The 22,340-nt window shown below is 47.2% G+C and overlaps 1 protein-coding gene across 1 annotated transcript in view; it reads right to left on the bottom strand.

Moving 5' to 3' along the window:
• Window positions 1-852: 852 nt before the first annotated feature.
• LOC144123598 (zwei Ig domain protein zig-8-like) overlaps window positions 853-22,340 on the bottom strand; it is a 192,247-nt gene continuing 170,759 nt past the window's right edge. Inside the window, exons 4-6 of the mRNA XM_077656404.1 lie at window positions 20,628-20,933; window positions 18,227-18,439; window positions 853-2,593 (exon numbers count right to left, since the gene is read on the bottom strand). Of these exons, the coding sequence (XP_077512530.1) occupies window positions 18,306-18,439; window positions 20,628-20,933 (440 nt within the window). The 3' untranslated portion in view covers window positions 853-2,593; window positions 18,227-18,305. The remainder of the gene's footprint in view (window positions 2,594-18,226; window positions 18,440-20,627; window positions 20,934-22,340) is intronic.

Below are 22,340 nucleotides of genomic sequence, written 5' to 3'. Positions count from 1 at the left end.
CCACCTGAGTCCCATGATGTTCTCTTGGGACCAGCTGCCAGAGCCATGCCCGTGATTTTTCGCTCGCAACACCGACGCCAACAACGCCGACACCTGACTTTCTGGCGAACGAGGCCTTTAACACTATCGCGTTAAAAAAGAGGGAGGGGCTGGCTTCAAACCGCCGCTTCAGCCAACGAACAGAAAGAGATGTGAAGATCTTTTATGGCCAACCACAACGAGTTGAGTTAGGTCATCTCTTTTTCAGGGCACCTGTAACTTTTGTAAACAACGCCCTAGGTTAACCACTGCTTGGCTTGCATTTTGCCGTTACCGCAGTGTATTCACGTCGATTGTGAGCCAGTAAGCAGCGCTCTGGGGAGACGCGGTCAGCCTCGTTCACGGTGCTGGGAACATAGTTGGGTTAGGTTCACGATGGGCACGTTTGAGCCCCTGCGTGCATTAATGCCGCGCTGGTGGTCACTTAGGTACGCAGGTTGTGAATCGCTCCCCGCGGTGTTACGAATTTTTTTGACATAATTGTAAAACATGCTTCCGGTTGCTCCGCATGCCGGACTGATTTTAAAGATGTCGTGAAAAGAACTGTGTTTTCTTTTTTGGTTTGTTATAAAATTAATTCGTAATCTATTCGCAACAGCTTCTTTGAAAACGGCGTTTCTTTGAGACCTAAGCCTTTTCTTTCCAAGATCACCGGTAGTCAACCATATGTTCAGCACGCGAATAAAAGCTACAATCTCAATATATTTCTGCTTACGCATGCATCCGAAATCAAACACCACTGGTTGACGTTTTCAGAAAAATTCGAAATGGGTAGCATTTTTTTATAACGCATAGACAAAATCAGAGGTGTTTGTCAACATAGCTTTCTTTATTTACAAAGTCTCAACAGTTCTTCATTTCACAAAAATGTGCAGTCATGTATATACAATTAACTTCTACGGAACTAACTTTTTACATCAAGTGTTAAAAGTGACCTGTACGCAACATTTTTAACCACTTTCAGAGCGCGCTTGTTTTCAAACTATGTACACGAGGCAAACTCTGAGGAACAACTCTTTTAGTTATAAACATCCTGGTTGCAACAACCTCATAAAACTGATCAGTTTTACAACGAGGCGTGGGGCCCACTTGATAACGAATGCGAAATCAGTGCCAGTTATTCTCCGAGCTGCTGGAAATAAAAATTTCATCATGGTCGTACACGTCATTACGTTCCCAGTAGGAGCTTCGAAAACCCTTATCGTTCTAGATCAAGCTTTGTTTTACGCGAAGCCTTAACTATTGCAACGCTATGGAACGGATGTCGGAGATCAGGTGAGCCGTTCAACGCCAAGAGAGGAAGACGCAAACCGGGCTTTCCCGCAAAATGAAAATCGCTTATTCTTTCTCTGCTCTCGCACTGCCAGCAATTTCATATTTACTGCTCTAATTTTTTTTATCTCACAGCGCAGGAAAAAAATATTTGCACTTTGTTCTGGCATAAGAAAAGAATATGACTGACTGAATTTGACAGCAAGTCTTCTTGCTCTTCCTGCACAATAGCAACATTATGCGCGGCTATGAATTTTCTTTCTCACTTTAAAAAACACGCTTGCTAAAATGTTTGGTTCAGTATTAAGTGAAAAGTTAATATAAAGCGATCAGTTTCCAAGCTACACAAGACAAAGACAAAGATAAAAGCGTCGGAAACACCTATTGAAATCAGTTGATTCATCAGGAACACACCTGGGAGAGGTAGGGCATGTCACAACATTGACAAAACTTAGTAGAGAATATTTTCGTAGGGAGACATTTAAGTCCGAATCTAATGAAGCTACTGATTCAGTTAGCAGAGTATTTTGCCTAACGAACAGAGAAAAAAATGCAAAATGTCACCTAAAGGTTTTCAGGCGTCAGAATCATTTCTTTTTGCTGTTTTGTGGGCTTCCTAGGTCGTAGCAGATGACCAGTCCAAGCACTAAACGGCAAAAAAAAAGAGGGAGGGGGAAGGTTGTCGTTCAAGAAGCCAAAGTTAAAAAGAAAATCACATGAACAAATCCCAATTTACTGCCAACCGCGGAGCTGCCAACCCTTCTGACTCGTTATGTCTTCCTTCCATCCTTGTTTTTCTCGCTTTTACTTTTTACTAATGACTAGAAGAGCTCTCGCTCCAATCTCCACATCCGGTTACAGAACCCCGGCGTGGGGCCCGAGTGCCCTGGAATGTCGCCATTGAAACACGCGATACACAGGTTATGATACACAGGCGAGGTTTTTCACTTGGACGTGGCTTTGGTCAGTCCACTTCGTCTTCACCGGGTGACGCTCAGGTGGCGTTCACAAATCCGTCGAGAGGTCCCAGAGCGCACCAGTCGCCAGAGTCCGGCGCCAGAGTTTTCGCGGAAAGCGTCCACGGGTCCCTCGCAGCATGCTGTGTGTCCGTCCAGCGGTGCTGACAGAGCCCAACTGGCGCGCTCAGCCGCTCCATCACATCACGCACAAACACTGACACTTCTTTTCTTTTTTCTTTAGCACGAACGCTGGGGTGGAAATGATAGGATGCGCGTGAAGGGCACCCGGCGACCGATGTGAGCTTTCGCTGAGACGATCAGACCTGGAAACAGTAAGAAAAGAAGCAGAGTCAGAGCAAACACTATCTTTCTGTGCTGCTTTGATTAAAAATGACACATGTCCTCTTTTTTTTCGTTTTCGTGGCACTGACTCTCAATCTGCAAAGTGCTTTCTTCGCTGCTTTTGTCTCAACGACATAGACACTGTGCTTTTCCTTCTCAATAGCTTCCCACGCCATGTCTGCATTTTATATCCCCAGCTTCCTTTTTTTTACTGTGACAAACGTAACGGCGCCATGTTCTGACGCAAAACACTCTTTCGCTGTCGAGCAGTGAATGAAGCACCACAGACAAGCATGCATGACCGTATATAGTATATAAATTGGTGCGGACACTAAACTATTTCGTCAGTCGAGATACTGCAGTTACACAGAGCAATAGCGAGCAAAGTATGAAGCACATTGAGCAGTAAGACAGATCCCTACCGCATCGTAACTGAGACAACGCAGCGTAGACGCACTGCATGCGCTCCACTTCGGCAGCGGGAATTGCGACAGTGCAAGACAGAGCACTCCATCTCATTCGCTTTGTCGACAGCAAGCATATTCCAGCCAGAGACTCATTGCACGTGTAGCGATCTTGCAAGGCCATCAATGCCGCGTTTTCAGAATCATCAGTATCCGCTAAATACGGGGTTCGAACCCGACCGCGGTTTCTGCGTTTTTATAGAGGCAAAACGCTAAGGCGCCCGTGTGCTCTGCGATGTCAGTGCCCATTAAAGATCCCCAGGTGGTCGAAATTATTCCGGAGCCTTCAACTACGGCACCTCTTTCTTCCTTTCTTGTTTCACTCCCTCCTTTATCCCTTCCCTTACGGCGTGGTTCAGGTGTCCAACGATATATGAGACAGATACTGCGCCATTTCACTTCCCCCAAAACCAATTATTATTATTATTATTATCATTATTATTATTATTATTATTATTATATTATTATTATTATTATTATTATTATTATTATTATTATTATTATTATTATTATTATTATTATTATTATTATTATTATTATTATTATTATTAAATACGGGCGTAAGAAAGATTGGCGCGGTGAAGAAAACTCTCCGCTGTCTTGAAGAAGCAAGGTTATTGTCGCTAGCGCTGACCAGGGAACACGAAGTGTTCTCGCAGTAGCGGGTTTAACCATCGCTGACATGCGTGGGAAACGCTAGTTTGTAATGATAGTTAAGCGCGACAGCACTAAAGCCGTATTTCGGTCGGCTCGGATATACTGAACCCCCGACAACCGCGCAAGATTTCTTGACGCACTCACGTGTGGTCGCTATGGCATGGTAGACATTCCGTGCGTCTTTCGTGACACTAAATGGCCAAGCTTCGGTAATACGCGTTCGCTTCAGCTCTGCTTCCTTGCCAACCTTTACTTTTTCTCCCTTCCCCATAAGGTTCGCCTAGGCCTCCCTTCGAGACAACTATATATCGTTTGTCGGGGTTTTTATATTTGCAGAGTGAAGGGGCAGGATGGCGAGGATGAAGACGCCGCCGTATATATTTCTGAGCGCCCAGTAGCTGCGACTGCTGGAGCCGCCAGAGTAGACGCTAGAGCCGGCGCATCAACAAACGAGAAAATAAAGCACGTACACACAGCGCGCAAGCCAGGGGCTATATACGCGAGCTATAGAACGAATGGGAGAAAAGATTTCCGTGGAATCCCGTTTCTGCTCGATCTCACTACGCCCGAGGCTTAAGGATTTGCCTCAAGAAGGGAGGAGCTGTCGGTGCCGCGTGAACCCGCTTTGTTTTTCTTTTTTTTTGCTTCATTTTGTTCCCCTGTATTTGCAGCGGGGCACATTTCCTAAACCTTGAGCCTGTTCCCTAAGCCCCATTGCGGCTCTTCTGCCCCCCCCCCCCCCCCGCCCGCGCGCCACTGCCATTGGTGGCCCACTTTATTTCGACCTTCGTTTGTTTTTTCCCTGAAAGCGTCGTGTTTTGTCTTTCTTCTCGTTGCGAGCTTTTGCACGTCTCTCGGCCGAGCCATTTCTCCATTCCGCTCACTTCCCGGCGGCTTTCATGGCTCTGCATGGAGTCGTCAACAGGGGAAGAGAGTAAGCGGCTGTGGGGAGCACCCTCCCCACGCAGGTAAAGGGAAAACCGCCTCCTGTCAGAAGCTGAAGGAGGAGGAGTGGGCTGCGGGCTGCACCGAAGGCCAGTGATACCGGAACACAGATAACCGAACTCCCTGCCGCTGCCGCTCACGCTGGAAACGATAATGCACAGAAAAAAACTGCCGACAAATGAATACAAAAATAAAAATAGAAGACACGGTTAGCGCCGAACGAAGAAGGCGGGAGAGACATTGCGGCTTTGTCTCTCCGTTGGGAGGCGGAGGCGGGTGATGGATGCAGGCCGTGACTGACAGGAGGCTTGAATTTAAAGTATCTCCCGAATAATGAGAAAACTGGAAGGCGATGGTTCGGCCCGTTCGCTATTTTGGTCCGTGTGAACGCAAACTGATCGGTTTTTCCTCTACTGCATAGTTCTCGCGTGCGGTCGTTTTTTTTTTTTTTTACTTTCAGACTTAAGTTTCTCAACACGTTTCGTGCGTTGTTTTGTTGTGTCGTGCGCTTACATTTTTTCGACCGATGTGCGGTCTTCTCTTTCACTCTGCACTGCTTTCATAACCTTTCAACGTACATTTCGTTTCTTACTGCCGGCATATTTTCGCTGAATCACCTCCTTACCGACATATGTCGGGTGAGAGGCGTACTTTTCTAAGCTTACTTTTCTAAGGAGATGGTTACCTCAGTAATTCCGGTGCTTGCACGGAGTCCAGCGCGCAGCTAAAGACGCGGGTTGCTTTTCTGTCAAGCTGCCACATCTCGGCTCGCAGCTGCCACGGGTCTGGACTCGCGGTAATCCCTCAGCGCAGAACGGTCGTACAAGGTGCTGCCATGACGCCATCATTTCGGTTTCCGCCGTTCACCAAAGACGAACATGTCGGTTTGCGCAACCGGTTGCTTCTTCGAAATCTAGACTAGCGTTAACCGGATGTATCGATCTCCTTCTCTTTTTTTAGTTTTCTATCTGCAGAAATAAATAAATAAAACAAATAAAACGATCTGAGCCTTTATACGTGCTCTAGCAAGACCGACGAAGGGATAACGCGGGTGTCAGAAAGGCGGAAACAGAATGTGGCAAGGATACTGGGATACTGGGAAGTCTCTGAGCGGATGTCCACAGCATTTGCAGATAATTAGATCCCTGTCACACTGCGGAATGCCTCTCCGCGGCAAGGAATAAAATGAGCTGGAACGTAAGGTTACTATGAAAGATTGATGACGGTATTAACTAGTCGCTAACGGCTTACCTAAGAGTGCAGTGGGCAGCATGACGAGAACCGATCGCAGCAACTCGGCTGACTTAGTGGTGTGTTGCACATTCAGAGCCTATTTTATTTTTTTCATATTGCGGCGTGCGGAGGGCATTTACATACATGGATCTGCATTAGGTCTGCCTACTAGTTGTGATGGAGTCACTTTCTTTCATTCCTTGGTTGCACATATTTCAAAGGACGCGAATCTGGGAATTTTGCCCACTCTTGTGTCGCTGAAGACACCCATGAGAACGAGAATTCTGGTTAGAGAATGTAAGCGTGATGCATTCATGGTTGTCCACTGTTAGAGTGAGCGTAGAGACAACATGATTTATGATCCATAGCGCAGCAACAAAACAGGGGACAAACACAAGCACTAAACTTCCACTAAAGCTTTATTTGGTGTACACACAACTTATACATGAAGAAAAGAACGATACCTGTCAGATTAGACAAGATAATTTGTGAACAAAAGCTTAAAAAGCACATGCAACACATTTCACCGGTTGGCATACTGGTCCGAGTCCAAAAATGCTATATCTTTCTTTGTGAAATGTGTTGCACCGGCGAAATGTGTTGCATGTGTTCTTTAAAAAGCTTTTACAAATTATCTTCTCTAATCTGACAGGTATCGTTGTTTTCTTCATGTATAAATTCTGTGTGCTCCAAATAAAGCCGTAGTGGAAGTTTAGCGCTTGTGTTTGTCCCCTGTTTTGTTGCTGCGCTATGGATCATAACGCATACCCATTAGACCGAACCATCACCTTGTTAAGACAACATGAATATCCCCTGCTCTGGATAGTTCTGAACTACCCAGCAGGCGTAGGCAGCGCAGGCCGCTGTTAAGGCACTTGCACTTTCTGCACGTGCACATTAAGGCGCACATGCCCCTCGTATGAAGCTGAGGAGTTGGGATGTAGCTCGCTCACACGGCCCTGTTTTCAGGCTAGTAGTGAGCGACTCTGTATGCTTAGCTGCACGAAAGTATGCAATTATTGTTAATACATGACGGAAGCAAACTGTCACAGACGCCGTGTTTCGGTGGCTGTTGGGTTCCGTTATGTATGTTATAACGAACACCTCTTTTCCCTTTCCTTGTCTACTCAACTACTACTAACGTTATCTCCAAAACGCTGTCACTATTTCTGTTGATTTCCAGATACTGGTTTCCCGCACCCAGTTCTTACTAGCATTGCAAAAAAAAAAAGGAAAACAAATGGCTCCTCTCAAGGACGTGCCTGTTCTTGGCAGAAATAAAAAAAACTAAAAATACTTCGCCTCTGCAAAAGCGTTTGCATGCACGATTTGTAAGTGGCTTGGATTTTTTCTCCAATCCAAACGATTCTTGCTTAGGAGCCACTCTTTATAGCGTTGCGTGGCGGTGGTCCTACCCGCAGCATTTGTGTGCGAGATAAACTCTCCCTCAACAGCCACCGTTCCTCCCGCCAGCCCGTTCTCATTACTCACTTTGTCTCTCGAGATAAAGGACAAAGAGCGGGCCTGCTAGTGCGAAGCTTCTCAATGCACGCACGCTAAAGCTCCTCGAGAAATGAAGAAAATAGCGAGCAGTGTGGGAAGGGATGCGAAGACGCGGACACGAGCAACTGCGAATAATAACCTGAGGAAAATGAGGGAGCAACTTTCTTTTTTCTTTTGTATACGAGTGCGGCTGCTGCTGCTGCTTTTGGTGAATATAGTGACACAGGCACGCGAGTAGAGAGAAAGGGGGTGGAAGGGGGAGTAAAGGAGCGGAGAAAGTAGCGCAGACGCAATGGAATCGATCGGAAGGAGCGAACAATCGCCAGAAGACCGCGCACAAAAGCGGGCGGGTTGCCACGTGAGGTGGAGAGAGCAGGGGAAGAGGGGAGGTGGAGGAGACCAGAGAAGGTGAGGGGGAATGATGGAGGGGGGGCTAGCGCCGAGCGGCATCGGATGACGAGAGCCGCGGACGCGATGGGAAATCAATGGAGGAGACCGGATGCGGAAGAGACCCGCGCCGCCCAATAGCCCCGGCATCAGGATTAAACTAATGAAGGATGCCGGAGATCACAAAGAGAAAAATCTTCCTCCCCCGCGTGATTAGAAATGAGGCTGGTAGCCGCGAGCGCTGTAGCACTAAAAGGCGCAGGGACGGACGGAGAGATATAGGCGGACGCCGGCGGCATCAGCGGCCGAAATCGCGTTCACCGACGCGTACAACACCGGCTTCTCCTTCAGTGTCCGCCTGCATGCCCTTCGCCGTGCACCCGTCTAGGCACCGGCGGACCAAAGGCGACCTTGCCGTACACGCCGCTAAGCCTCGCGATTACATCGCTTTCCTCCTCAAGAGAGATCTGAAGACGTCCCTTTCTTTCTTGCTGTGTCACTGCGGGCGCGCAGGGTTTGTGTGTACGGGGAGTGTCTTTCTTTCGGCCTGCGCTACCACGATCGAAAAGCCCCTCCGCGAGCAGAGCCCCGTCAGCGTACTCGTACCGTTGCGAAATCCGCGAATAGGCAGCCGCTTCTTTCCGGGCAAGTGCCGACGAGGCAAACACGCATCCACGGACCGCGTATTGCACGTCGACCTGATCATCTAGCTGCCTTCTCGGCGTAAGCACCAGCACGCAGTTGCACGCCTTGTTGCGCGATCTTGCAGTTTTCTAATGCTTGTTTTGTCTATCGGCAGTTGATGCCCTCAGGACACACTTCTATTCATTCCTCGAAGTTCTTACGTAAACCTAGCGAGAAAGGAAAGAAAAATGGTTCTCCGGAGGCGAAAAGAGGTGGAGGTTCATCGACTGCTGAGTCAGTGGTACACACATGGACCAGAGAAGAAAAGCATGCAGCATGTAGAGGCTTGTGTGCTCACGCGTGAAAATATACTCGTCTTTGTCCCATTCGCTGACAGGGTGGAGGGCAGCTTCTCTGCTCTGCAGTACATGTATTTGAGGTTTTGTCGGCCTGAAGAATAGAAGCGATGAGTCGCCTGTTTCTTTCACAAAAAAGTCACTGAACCCACCAATTTCGATTTAAGCGGTTGTTTGTTCCACTTATGCATCGCAGCTCCGCATCTACGTTTTCTCCTTGTCTCATCATTTACAGGGCGAGCGCTGGCTTGGAAGGGCAAAAAACCACTGCTGTCCGCTTTCGACATCGCTGAATGGTGAATAAATCTATCTCTAGCGAATGTCAAGCCTCTAACAATACGAAGCCTATCTCGTAAGTTTTTATTTTTTACCTTTAACTAGGGCTTCTGTGGAAGTTCCAGCTTGTCCTTATTTGATCATATACTCTGTTGTGTTATTATATGCAGATTTAATGCTATCTCCCTATAGTTCATTTTTTTCATACATTTTCCGCGAGAAGCTCTGTATCATTGCTAAAAATTTTGGAACTCTTCCTCTACTTATGCTGGGGAACCGTAGTAACATATTGCCCGAGCGCTAAATAAAGTTCCAATTTCTGCCCAAATTAAGCCTTGGGCGCAATAGGAGAGAGAATTCTGTCGCCTTTCTTTGGAGCTTTGCTTTCAGCATGAACCCGACACCCAGTTCCCGCTGCATTCAAACGTTAACACATTTCCAGTTTGTAGCCACTTTGTAGGTTTTTACAGTTTGACACATGCGCGGTCAGCCCACTGGTCGGCAGGCAGCATTGTTCCAAGGGTAGGTGCGCTGCTCATAAAGTGAGAGGGAACAGCGAAGGACCAATGCGCAACGTCTCAGCTGTAGCGGCAGGGGTGCAAGTAGGTACGCACGCACACGCTCGGTGGCCGGAGCAAAGCGCGCGCAAGAGTGCTGGCGCCAGATGTCTCTTATGAGAGTCCCGGCCGCTCACACTGCCATTCGGCCTCACCCTCCACCACCCAGCCTGCCGGCCACTGCAAACATCATATATACACTGAGGCGACCCGTCGTCCATGCACTAAAGTATTTCGGAAACACCTTGCACAAAGTCTGGCAAAATGCGACGGCGGACGTCGATAAAAAACGCGAAAAGACGACAAAGGAGAGACACTTGACTGGGGGGGGGGGGGGGAACGGTGGGGGGGCGGAGATGAAAACCAATATTGCGCAGGGACCACTCGGTCATTTTCTTTCTTTTGCTTGCTGCGCTTGTCCTTGGTGCCAGGTTTGTCGGCGTTGTTTTCCTTGCGTCGCAGCTGTCGAGGGTTTCTTATTGACAGTCCCTCACGGCTACGTTGCGGGAGATGTCAGATATCGCACGATTTAGGTGGTGCGGGAAACACTGGGATCAGACAGCGAGTACTTCTCCTAAGTAGCCAAACGCGAATGCGGATCTTCTGAAGCATTAGGGTGAGAATGCGGTACGCAATGTAGGTAGTTAAGGCCTTGCTGCCGCATACATAAGGTGACTAACGAAATAAGATGCGCAAATATCTGAGCCATTATTTGCAGCTGTGTCTAGAGTCAGGCATTACTAAAAAAGCATGCTATTCCTGCTTCCTGTACTAATCCGAAACTGAGCATTTCCATCGCAGAGGCTTTGTGTTTCAGTTTGTCCAAGTGCGTGCCTTTTCAATTAGCCAGTTGCAATCAGTACAATACATCATTATCATCATCACGAGCCTGAGTACGTCCCAGCTGCAGGACAAAGGGCTTTAAGATACTCCACCAACCTTTTCTGTGTTAGTCGTGGCCACCTAATCTTCGCAAACTTCTTAAGTTCATCTGCCTACCTAATCTTCTGCGTCCGCCTGCTACCTTTGCCTTCGCTTGGGATCCACTCTGTTACCTTGTTACCCTTGAGGACCATCGGTTATCTTGACTTCGCATTACATACCCTGCTAAAGCCCACTTCTTGTTCTTGATTGCGACTACAATATAATCACATGGTGGTGGCTGCAATCCGGAGAGCAGAAAGACAGTAAAAAGGGCGTCTGAACAAAGCTCATTATTTGGGCTGACTTGCCCCCACAATGGACTGAATCACTCGGCGGCGGCGAAGTGACAAGTGTGCTCGGTGGTCGTCGAACAGAATGCCCGCCTCTCTCGGCCGTGCTCACTTTAAATCTGAAAGCGAACTTTCGAGATAAAGCGTGCAAAGTTACTATAACATTCCGGAACAACACAGAATCGACTCCGACTGGATGCGATCAATCGAGATAAACCTGGTTGTGCCTTACGTCCACGAACAATGTGATAAAGCGGCGTGACGGTAGGTTTAAAGAATGAACAAACAAACACTACAAAGACTCGTGGCATTATCACTAACCCGCGTTTGTTCTCTCACCCACTCTGCTCTCTTTCTATCTGTTGACGTTATGTCTACCATTTTTCTTTCGCTAGCTCACTGCGTTGTCCTCAATTTAAGTTAAACCCTTTTCGTTAGAATCCACGTTTCGGCCCCATAGGCCAGTACCGTTAAGCTACAGCTTTTATATACTTTTCTCTTGAGGGATATTGGTAAATTCACATTCATGATCTGAGAGAACCTTGCTCGCTTGGAAAACGTGGATATTTAACCAAATTCACACTCCATCTAACTTGGCGACACTTTAGACGCAATTACCACGTGACATGTTTTCTTATCCCAACTACTCAAGTCCCGGAAACTTGCGCTACCGAGCCTGTCGAGAGGTCTAGTGCACATTTTGCATGCACTCTAGAGCCAATAAACTACCTCATTTTTCTCAAATACCCTCATCCCTCCACTTATTCCTTGCACCTGACGGTTGTGGCTCACTCCACATCTCAAAATTACCAGCAGTGATAAAGCAGTGATACCGGACTCTATGCATCCGCAACATCTGGTATACGCCGAGATTTCATTGAGATCAAATAAATAACGAGAACAAATTAGAAGAATACGCTTTCGGAAGCTTCATAACGATACATGTGTTTTCTGATTTGTCCTCCACCATGGCAAGACACTCAGATGAGTGCTCATAATTTTTGTCAAGTAAATTCGCAAGGCTGACCCCCCCCCCCCCCCCCTCTTCCTCGTGGAATGCAGAAGAAATCAGGAAAGAAAAATAAAGAAAAGCACAAGATGGCTGCCGATTGCGAGTGCCAGCTTTACTTCGGCCGAATTGTGCGAGTTTTTTTTTTTTTTCCGCGACGAATGGAAACAGCGAGAGCAACGCTATCAAAACACGAAACCGTGGAGGTCGTCCGTCTTCTTTTCAAAAAAGCTCCTTACGGCACCGTCGAGACAGCGCCGGGGGCCGCCCGAGAGGCCAAAGCGGCCGTGTTCGGAAAGAAGCGTTCGTTTCCGACGACGCTATTCAAACTGCGTGCCCCGGAGCCGCCGGGGGCGGCTGCTGCTGGCCGAACGCGAGAGAATAGAAAACCAAAGAAATAAAGCACAGAGAGCAGCGAGAACAAAGCTGCCGCCGCGCACGGGGGCGGCAGCAGCTTCACCGTCCCGGCGCCCTTTCCGCTGGGGAACAACAATTCACGCCAATCCAAAACACAGCGGCGGCGGCGGGCGGGCTTCGAAAGAAGGGGTCGGACGGACACCCCTGAACTTGCAAATAAGGGCCTGTGAACGACGGCCGCGGAATATCAAGCGAAAGGTGGCGGCGGCGGCCGCCGCAAATTTGCGCGCGGCTTCTTCGTCTCTAAACGCAGTGAGCCCTGCGGGGCCGACGCGCGCGGCATACGACACGGCGGCGGTGCCCTTTCGTCTGCATCGAGAACAAAAGGAAAGGAAAGGGGGACGCGGACCGCGTGGGACGGGGGAGCGGATAGAGGAGGAATAGAAGGGATGAGCGGGTTCGGAAGAGGAAACGGGAGGTCGTCCAGTGAAAGCATTTAGAATGAGATGGGTGATGGAGCATTGAAGGAAACAGAGAGCTGCGCGGCCGACCGGGCGCGCGCTTGGCAGTGACTGCTGCGTAGGATTTGGCTTCTCTTCTGGCTCGGGATTATGCCGTCGACAGAATGAAAACGGTACAGGGAAAGAAACTTTGTCCAACCCTCGTGTTAGAGCTCGGTGTTTGTGAACTTGTTCGTCACTTCTTTTTTTTTTGTTTCTTTGCACTGCAGCCGGATTCCTTTAGCTTCAGCATAGGAAGTTACTGAGCTGCACGCGGAAGGCTGTGCATTCCGGAAACGTTACGCGCCCGATCGAGATTCGCAGATGGGCGGCTCTTGAAGCGAGCTCTGTTTTTATTGACAGTCTGCGGCAAGACGTGATTCGTTTAAGAATAGAGCCCTACGTGCAGAAGCTAACCTAGATGCAGGCCATGTGCGGGAGTTGCACCAGCTCGGTGACAGGTCGTTCACCTTCGTGCACAAGGCGAATGTTTTCGACAGTGGGAGAAACGAGTGCTGATCGGTGCAAACAAAGCGCATACAGAAAAACTGTCGATGAAACATGACCGAGATAGAGGCATTTTATAGCTTTCAAGTCACATACGGTCCAGACACGTCATACGTGACCCATAAAGCGCGGGAATTTATGCTTTTTAGTGTGGCAAGTCCAGCTTTTTTTTGGACGAGGCTAGAATTTTGAGGCAACCAAGGAATATTGTAAGATACTGTTATGAACATAATCTTGCTTTTAAAGTTTGTCCTGTGCTCGGTTCCTGTAGTTAAGACTGCCATAAAAAAAATCAACGAGCTGCATTTTTCACAATATATTCCAGCAAACTACAGGCACCCCGAGGAGAGATCTGCGGGTAAATTGATCGGTAAGTTTCAGTCTTACGATATCCGGAAAAAAACTGCGTTCATAAGCAAGTTCGAGTTTAAAAAATGCTCCTATCCCGAATTCTTGGCATGCTTTATCATAAAAGCGGCCACCCCTGTCGTGTAGGCTGTCTGAGCGCGAACTACGAAATTTGAACTATATGTTCGAAGGATGAACTACGAAGTGGTTAGAGTGTTAGACGTATATAACCCTGACAATATTATTCCGCAGTTGGATTCCGCTTAGGAAATAAAATAAATTCTAAAGACACTAAGATATGTGTCTCCCAGAGAGCGCCTTATAAATTTTGGCATTTGTAGTCGCCTTATGCTTTAAAAAAAATCTAAATGATGAACGCTCAAGAACTGCCATATGATATACGATTCGCGAGGTGGTGACGATGAAGCACGCCCGTGAACTGGCATGGTTCGCAGCCCTTGTTTTGCACCTAATGGTACGAACCCAACATGAAAAAATAGTTCCAGTAGGTATAAATCCTGACGAAAAAGAAAACTTCTACTGACGAAAAAACAACAACTTTGATTTGAGAAGCTGTGCTTGCAGTTTAATTGTTCAGTGTGTTATATGCCCCTGCTCCTGTCCTTTAGTTCTATTGCTCCCCTCTTCCTTTCCCCCTCCCAGTCATCTCCCGGTCCTTTTCATTTCTGCCAGCCGCAGCTCACATGATCCAAGCTTTGATAGCAGATTCCGGGGCTAGCAGCACGTCTTCCTAGCGTTTTATCTTTTTTTCTACAAGGCATAATAATTAATTTTAATTATTATCATTCATACGCCTTGTTTAAATCGGTATATGTATTAATAAATAGCGTACCGTGCGACAGTATTTAAACGTGTCAGAGAAAGGCTGCGCTCAAAGATGGCTAGACGGCGGTGGTAGACGGCACATTTCGGTATCTGATCACATTGAAGACAGCCCTACTAGAGAGGAATGTTTTGTCCCACTGTTCTTGAATTAAACCGAGCGAATGACACTTCACCTTTTCTCTAATTGCGCCACTATTGTTAATTTCTTTGGGAAAAAATCTTCGACGATATGCCGAAGTAAAATTGTCCGTCAAATGTTGCGTATTTAGGCAGCAAATCCTCGCCGCACTAGTGTTAGCTAACACAAGAGAATTGTGCCGGTGGTGGTGATAAACAATCTTTCACGAGAACGGATGTGTCGGAAACATAAGCTTCATTAAGCTTTAGACACGTGCGGTACATCTAGGTGTCGCTCATAGCCTGAGTCGCTTTGGGACGTTCAATCCCCATAAACCATACACCTACGTCACACATCAATTACGTTAATGAAGCTTTTCTCCCACGGTGATGAAGAAATGCAAAGAAAGTTAACCAGAGGCTGTGCCTTCACTTAATCGCGTTTGGGGAGAACCGAGTTCCGCGTTGTACTGGTAAATGCAGGATATATGTAAAGTAGAACTACAAATCCGCTTAAATGCAAACAAAGACAGCTGCTTGACAGCACTCGTAAAAGGGAGTGAAACGTGGTGAGAATAAGAGAAAGGGGAAGAAAGTAGCAAAAGTTTTTGGAGAGGAAATTAGGCACTCGGGGAAGGAAGGGAAGGAACATCGAAAAACGGCCGAAATCTGACCGCCTCCAGACGGAAGTGAGAGCGGAAAACGTGTGAAGACGAAGGAGAATAAAAACAGGAGATAAAAGAGAGAGAGAGAGAGAAAAAAAAAAAACTCGCTGCCGCATCTCGACTTCCATCCTTGCTGAGGTCCGATTTTCCTTCGCTGTTCTCCGAGATATCTGCCTCCCCCGCTCACACCCACATGCCCTGTCCAGTCATCGCGGCTGCCGCAAGCCTTCCCGCGTCGTCGGCGGCCGCTTTGGCTTCCCGTTCGTCCGCTGGTACTTTGAAAGCGATTTATCGATGGCTTCAGCACGGTAAAAATAGAAAAGGGAGCACTCAAGGCGTGCACGGCCTCGGGCGAATAGGAGACATAACGAAACAGACAGCATTAGAAGGACTCAGCCAAGAAACGACGCGAAGACGGAAGAATGGCACTCTTGCTCACGCGAGCTCTAGCGCCGACCTTTCCTGCGCGATGCGCTGATGCCGGAAGATGTCTTCTTGAACGAAGAGGAAGGGAAGAGGGAATGGGTTAAGAGAGAAAGTGTGCTGTTTGACCAATTCGGTTTAAAAGGAGACTCGAATGAAGCTATTGACCAAGAAAAAAAAAGAGAAGAAGAGAAGTGCGCTGCTTTTCCAAAATAAAAAGGTTACTTCGGTCGCTGCAATACTTCTGCAGTTTTTTAGGACATACCAAGAAGCTCAGGGCGGTCGACTTCAACATCGAACTGAAGCCGTTTAGCAGTAATGCTCTTCAAAAGACTCGGAAGTAGGTCGCACTACTGCTAATATGGACAGACTTGAAAAATAGAAATGTAGCTGAGTTTACCGGGGCTGAAGGTTCCTGCACAAACTCAAATGAAAGACACCTGACAAGGCGTTCCCTTGCATCATTCACTCGTTTTTTACACTGCTGCTATTACGTACACCAGACCTGCGTAAAATTTCTTAGATTTTTTTTGTGGTTCTATATTGTTGAAGATTTCCGTTTAGACTGAAGAGCGAATGAAGTTAGTGGCCAGTTGATTTACTATAGAGCATGCTGTCGGTAGCGTAAGTAATTAAAAAAAAAAGAACGAAAGGACTCCTTCGCTCGACGAACCTAAGAGATTCCACCACCACAATCTTCTACTCATTGTTGAAATGGGGCATTCTGATTGGGTTTCAGTGACTGAACGTTGATTGAATGTCATCTATATTCATTTGCACACTATCATACGCTGCTGCTGCCCTCTTACTTTTTAACAAACTCACGGGCAAAGTACTGTTTAAAAATCGGCCAAGTACCAGGCCTTACACGGTCTTGGACGGCCTTTGATGATAACACTAGGTTTTAAGGGGCACTTTCTTTAGGAACATCGGAGATGTTTTTTTATAGCAATAGAGTGTTATTAAGAACGTCCTAATTTCTGTCAGATCTTCCTGTGTCTGGTATTCAAAAGTTGGAAAGAAAATTCTCGGTGCCACACCCGCTGTCTCTTTGGGCCCGATGTCACTAAAATAAACGTTGCACAGAGACATGGAGCTCAAAAGAAAGCCTCTAAATACGGGCAGTAGAGTACAAAATGTTCTCGTGAAGCGGTTTTTTCGAGTTGAAAGCTAGAAAATATTACCTTTCTAATCACAATGATCTAGTTGAACCGGAGGATAGATAAAACTATTTCAAACACAAAAGAGCAATGAATGAGTCCTCCATTTCTGTAGAGCTGACTGCAGCCTACAAAGAAAGTAGGGTGCTGCTTTTTATCTCAATAAGATAGCGCGTGAGATGAAGTTAGCAACGCCCTGAAGTTATCTCTGAAAGGATGCAGAAACTTGAATTGAAAGTGGTCGACGGTTGAAAAACTTTCTACCGCAAACCTTACTGCGAAGCTAAAGCAAAAGAACTGGGCCTGAAGCCCAAGTCACCAGATCAAACCAAAAAGATCTCTCTTGAAAGGCGCACATCGAGAGCGGATAAAAGTCTGTAAGACGAGGAAGAATGTGCAGCGACGATTTTTTCCAAAGCCATCCCACAGCTTCGGTGCATTTAAAAGCGAACAATTGGAGCAGTGCAGAGAAGTCTTTCGAAATGTTTCCTGATTAAAATATTCTCTTCATTTATTCTTTCAATGAGTCACATATCTGGTCGTTGAAAGGGATTACGGTCAAGTTGTATGAGACGAGTGCAGTACGTCGAATATATATAGAAAAAGATATATGCAAAGAAAATCTTGGACGATACAAGTCATGCGAAGAACTCACCGGTCTGCGCATAAGCCTGCGGTTTAAACGCGGGAGAAGAATCGCTCTTGTCGAGTTCCTCATCATGACCGTTTATATTTAAAGAAAAATCAGATATTTGCGAGCATCAACAGCACAGTGATTAAACGAGTATCACAGAGAGTGACCGCATGGCTTTCAGAAGTGGCTTAGAAAACTGTCACTCCTCATTCTCGTTAAATTTAAATAGCAGCTGCTGCAAGAATGGCAAGCTGACTATGAGTGACGAAAGCAAATATGATAGATTTCTCTTAGACCGACGGAACACTCGCCGAGAGAGCATGTTCAGATGGCGAGAACGGAAATTAGAAATCTTATCAAGTTATACTCAGAAAAGTAAGTAAGTAAGGTTCGTTCGATAACCGTTGAGAAGAGTCTTACGTGCCGTTAAAATTTTACTTTCCACTGCCCCTGGAAACTCCATTTAGTTCGGTTTCTCAACACGTGCGCGCGCACGTGTGTGTGTGTATGTGTGTGTGTGTGTGTGTGTGTGTGTGTGTGTGTGTGTGTGTGTGTGTGTGTGTGTGCGCGTGCATGTGTGTGTGTGTGTGTGTGTGTGTGTGTGTGTGTGTGTGTGTGTGTGTGTGTGTGTGTGTGTGTGCGTGTGCGTGTGCGTGTGCGTGTGTGTGTGTGTGTGTGTGTGTGTGTGTGTGTGTGTGTGAGAGAGAGAGAGAGAGAGAGAGAGAGACATGAATAACTGTGACATGAATAACTGATTGCCGCTGTCAAAGCGTTAGGCGATTTTATTTTCTTAGGCTTTCTTTTCGTGACGTGAGGCGCTAACGTCACTTACCTCCCGTGGTGATCTGTGAGTTTGGACGGACAGTGATGAAGCTTTGAAGTAGCGTGGTGGGGCGGGTCTCGCAGGACGGTCAAGAAGAGGTGAGCCTGAAGGCGACGCCTAGCGTCGTAAACACCGAGCACAGGACCAGCCTCAGTTCCACCGAGACCGGAAGCAAGGCCCGCGATGGAGAGAAGTCGTGCTGCATGGCGGCTCTCTTCTCGCCTGTGGCGCCGCAGTGTGCCGGAAAGAGGGCCGGAAAATAAAAACGAAGCTGTTAACATCTTCGCCTCTGGATAGAAGTACTACGAGACTTTTTGGAACTGTCGCCGGTTTCTCTGGGCTTGATCAAACAATCACTTAGTCTCGAAAAAGAGTTTCTGTAAATCTTTAGGCTCTCTAGACGACATCATCATCATCATCAAAAGCAGCACGACTACATCGACTGCAAAACAAATGCCGCTCTAGAAAAAAAAAAATTCAGGAGGGAATTTTGTTGGCCTAAAGTGCGGTGAGGCGAAAGCCTTTAGAGCGTTGTTGCTGCTTGTATCATTGATGTGTGGTTAATATGTTGATTAAGTACACAAGTGTTTGTGAATCTTAAATGCTGGAGACACTGGAGGGCGTTTGGGAGGTATCCGTCTGATTCGACGCCTTTCCGCAAACACATTCCATCGTCCTAGACAAGGAGAATTACGTATGCGTTGGCAGGAAGTAGCGTAGTCGTTCGCACGCACCCTGTCCGTTACTTTCAACATCCATTGGTTACCTCGCCTTCGTACTACATGTCCTGCCCAAGCCCATTTCTTCTTGACTTAGACTAGAATATCATTAACTCGTCTTTGTTTCCTCATGCACTCTGCCCGCATTCAGTGTCCTAATGTTACACCTATAATTTTCCTTTCCACAGCTCACTATGTTCTCCTCAATTTGAGTTAAACCTTTCATGTTAGCCTCCAAGTTTCCGCCCAATAGATGAGTACCGGTAAGATACAGCTGCTATGTATTTTTCTCTTGAAGGATACCGGTAAACTGCCATTCATAATTTGAGAGTATGTGCAATTTGCGCTCTACAGCAAGCTTATTTTTCTAGCGATTTCACAATAGCGACCAGGATTTGCGATCACTGCGCGCCCTAAGTCGATGTATTCTCTTAGCACTTGCAAGGTGGGAGAATAGACAAGGGGGAGTATAGCCTGTGTGAAGTATGACGGCCTCTTTGGAAAAGATAATGGTGGCCTTAGTCATTACCGCTTGTAGCTTCTGCCCATACGCATCGCCTCCTTTACTATCAATGGCTTACATATCCCCAGAAAATGGCAAATCAAGGCCGTTTCTGCCAGTCTCGAATTTTCTTTCCCGCTTGCGCTAGCTTTACTGACTGTCCCAGCATAGGTTGATCACGTAAGGTACCACCCTACGTAGGGTGGTACCCGCAGCGTCCCGCAGTGTCAGGAGCGTCGAGGCCGCGCCGCGCGGGGCCGTTGCCTGGGTGGCATGACTCTAGGCTGGCACACCTCGGCATTCCAGCCGGACAGCTCCACATCGCGGATGGACGGTGAACGAGGTGACCGCGCTGCTCCCATTGATAAGCGGATAATCTGACAGGCATTGATAATGAGGGGCTGGCATATGCTTGGGCGCTTTTGTCAAAGCCACGTTATATTATGTCACGCTCACAGAACGTGGTAATTTTTAATGACTTATGCAATGTGGCTCTCACTCTGCATTGTTATACATAATGGAGTTCCCGCTGCGGGACTTTCACATTGTACAGCGTCGCAAAACTGTGAGCGAGCAAGCATGAAGAGGTGCTAGCGTATTGCTGTAATGATGTCTTGTCATTAACAGCGGATTATGTAATGCCAGAGTGTTCATCGTGAGGCGGGTTGCAAAGCATCTGGCCGTAAGCGTGCGCAAGGCACTGCTGACGTGAAGCCGACGGACGCGTGTAAGGAAGCATACCTCGTGTTTCCTGACGCCTTATACATTGTGGGACCAAATTGTGCGCAACATGTTATGAATACTAGACATGGTTGATTGCAAATAACAACGTTATTGTTCTGGAAGATTATATTTAACAGTCACATAAAGAAGCTTTTGTTAAATCAACTGCTGTCTAATGTAACAGATTAGGCAATTACGGATGACATACTTGCGATATCAATGAGATCACGACAATTTAACTTTCGGCGCATACTGCCGCTTCAACAGGCGCCTGTATATGAGGCTCATAAGTTAGTCCTAAATAACAATATCTTAACTCGTTGCGTAAGCAGCAAGGCGTAATATGTAGCTCAAGCCTAATACGGCGATGAGCAGCATTTTGACGTAGACAAATACGTTCGATTTTGTCAGAATATCAACGAGAGTAAAATGAGCCCTCGCTGGTATCACTCGTGCACAGGCTTACCGTTGAGCACGTGCACCACGACGCTGGTGGAGTCGGCGTTGGACGGGCCGCAGGTGTAGTTTCCCGAGTCCTGCGGCCGGGCGTTACGTATGAAGAGGCTGCTGACGTAAGCGTCTGGAGGCCGCTTGGCACCCGAAATATGGCCCGGGCCGCCCTTGGTCTCGTCGTAGTTGATGACCCGGTCGTTGTGGTACCAGAACACGAACACTGGCGGCTCGGGGCTGTGCTCGATTGCGCAGCTTACGTTGATCGACGAGCCGCTGTTGATGAACAGCTCGGGAGCTTCCAAGATGCGGGCCCGAGGCACTGCGTCATCAGAGCGAGGGACGTTGCCGCGCACAGTTCGAAGAGAAACGTTGTGACCGCGCGCCCCAAAACCCTGTTGCGAGGCTCACTTATCACAGCATTGGATGCCTTAGGGACAGTCTATGTGCGCTTTCGAGTGATAACCGCGACTAGTGGCTCTTGGGGACTCAGTTTTGAAGCGCGAAGCTTCACAACGCTAGATAAAACAGTCGTCGCGTAGGCCGGAGAATGACCTTGAACGGCCTTCAGTCCATCCACGCTAACCATGTATGGCCAAATGTGGTACAGTTATGGTAGTAGAAGTACGCAAAGCTTGAGCAAGTTGGTTACTGTTATCCATGGTAAAACAGCGCGGATAAAAAAAAACACAAGGACGGAACAAACACGACGACACGAGCGCTGACTTTCAACTCCGGTTGAAAGTCAGCGCTCGTGTCGTCGTGTTTGTTCCGTCCTTGTGTTTTTTCCGCCCTGCTTTACCATGGATAACAGCTATGGTGTCGAACCCTTGACCCCGGTCTTTGACCCATGACCTTTACTTGACTGGTGACTTTTGACCTCTGACCTTTGACAATTGGTGACATTTGGGTTGACCTTTGACCTTAAGAACATCCGATGAGGTTATGTGTGGCCAAGTGATGACATCCGATGGGGGTGTCGTAAACCATATGATACCACGTCATAGCCACGTGGTCGTGTGGGTATGTATAGAACGGCTGTTACGAGCGTGTAGCGGAGCTGGCATGAACAAGATTGAGACGCTTAGCAAGCCGGCTTCCTTTTCTCTTAATTCCAGGGTTAATCAAGTTAAGCCACTGCCAATTTGTTTAATCATAGTTTTCATTCAGAAAGAGTACCTGTTTCGAGGTCTCCAGGCGCTATGGAAATAACAATACCGTAAATTTGACGCTGGTGCTACTTCAAGCACAGCCCTGACATCGCGGCTTTATGATTACCGCAAATGATGCCTGCAAGCCACCATAATTTGTGGAGGTTCTTTTTTTTCACAGTTCTAAGTGCTTAATTGTTCTGAGTGCTTCTTTTGTAATGGCAGTTATCTATTCGTGTTTCTATGCTACACACACCACTGCGAACAAAACGCGCATGATATTCAATAAAGGCGATTTGTTAACAAAATGTTATTTGCCAAGGCAACGCTGTTTGCTTCAAAGTATAGCGTAAATGAAGAAGGTGAAGTGGCTGGAAAATAGTTTTGACCCCATTTAGTTCTTTAACATGGCTCGAGAAAGGTAAGCAGGATGAGGCACTTAATTTTGCTTTAACTCATGATAACACAGAGCAACTTTAAAATGGCAGGACTAAGAAGAATAAATTGACAGTCTCAACTTGCGTTTCGTGGCTGCCGCTACCTCACTGCATTCCTTCTTTATGACTTCTACGTTTGTC

This window comes from Amblyomma americanum, chromosome 3 (assembly GCF_052857255.1).
Source record: "Amblyomma americanum isolate KBUSLIRL-KWMA chromosome 3, ASM5285725v1, whole genome shotgun sequence".
NCBI classification, from domain to species: domain Eukaryota; kingdom Metazoa; phylum Arthropoda; class Arachnida; order Ixodida; family Ixodidae; genus Amblyomma; species Amblyomma americanum.
Note: the sequence above shows the minus strand (reverse complement) of the source record. Positions and strands in the feature narration are given on the sequence as shown.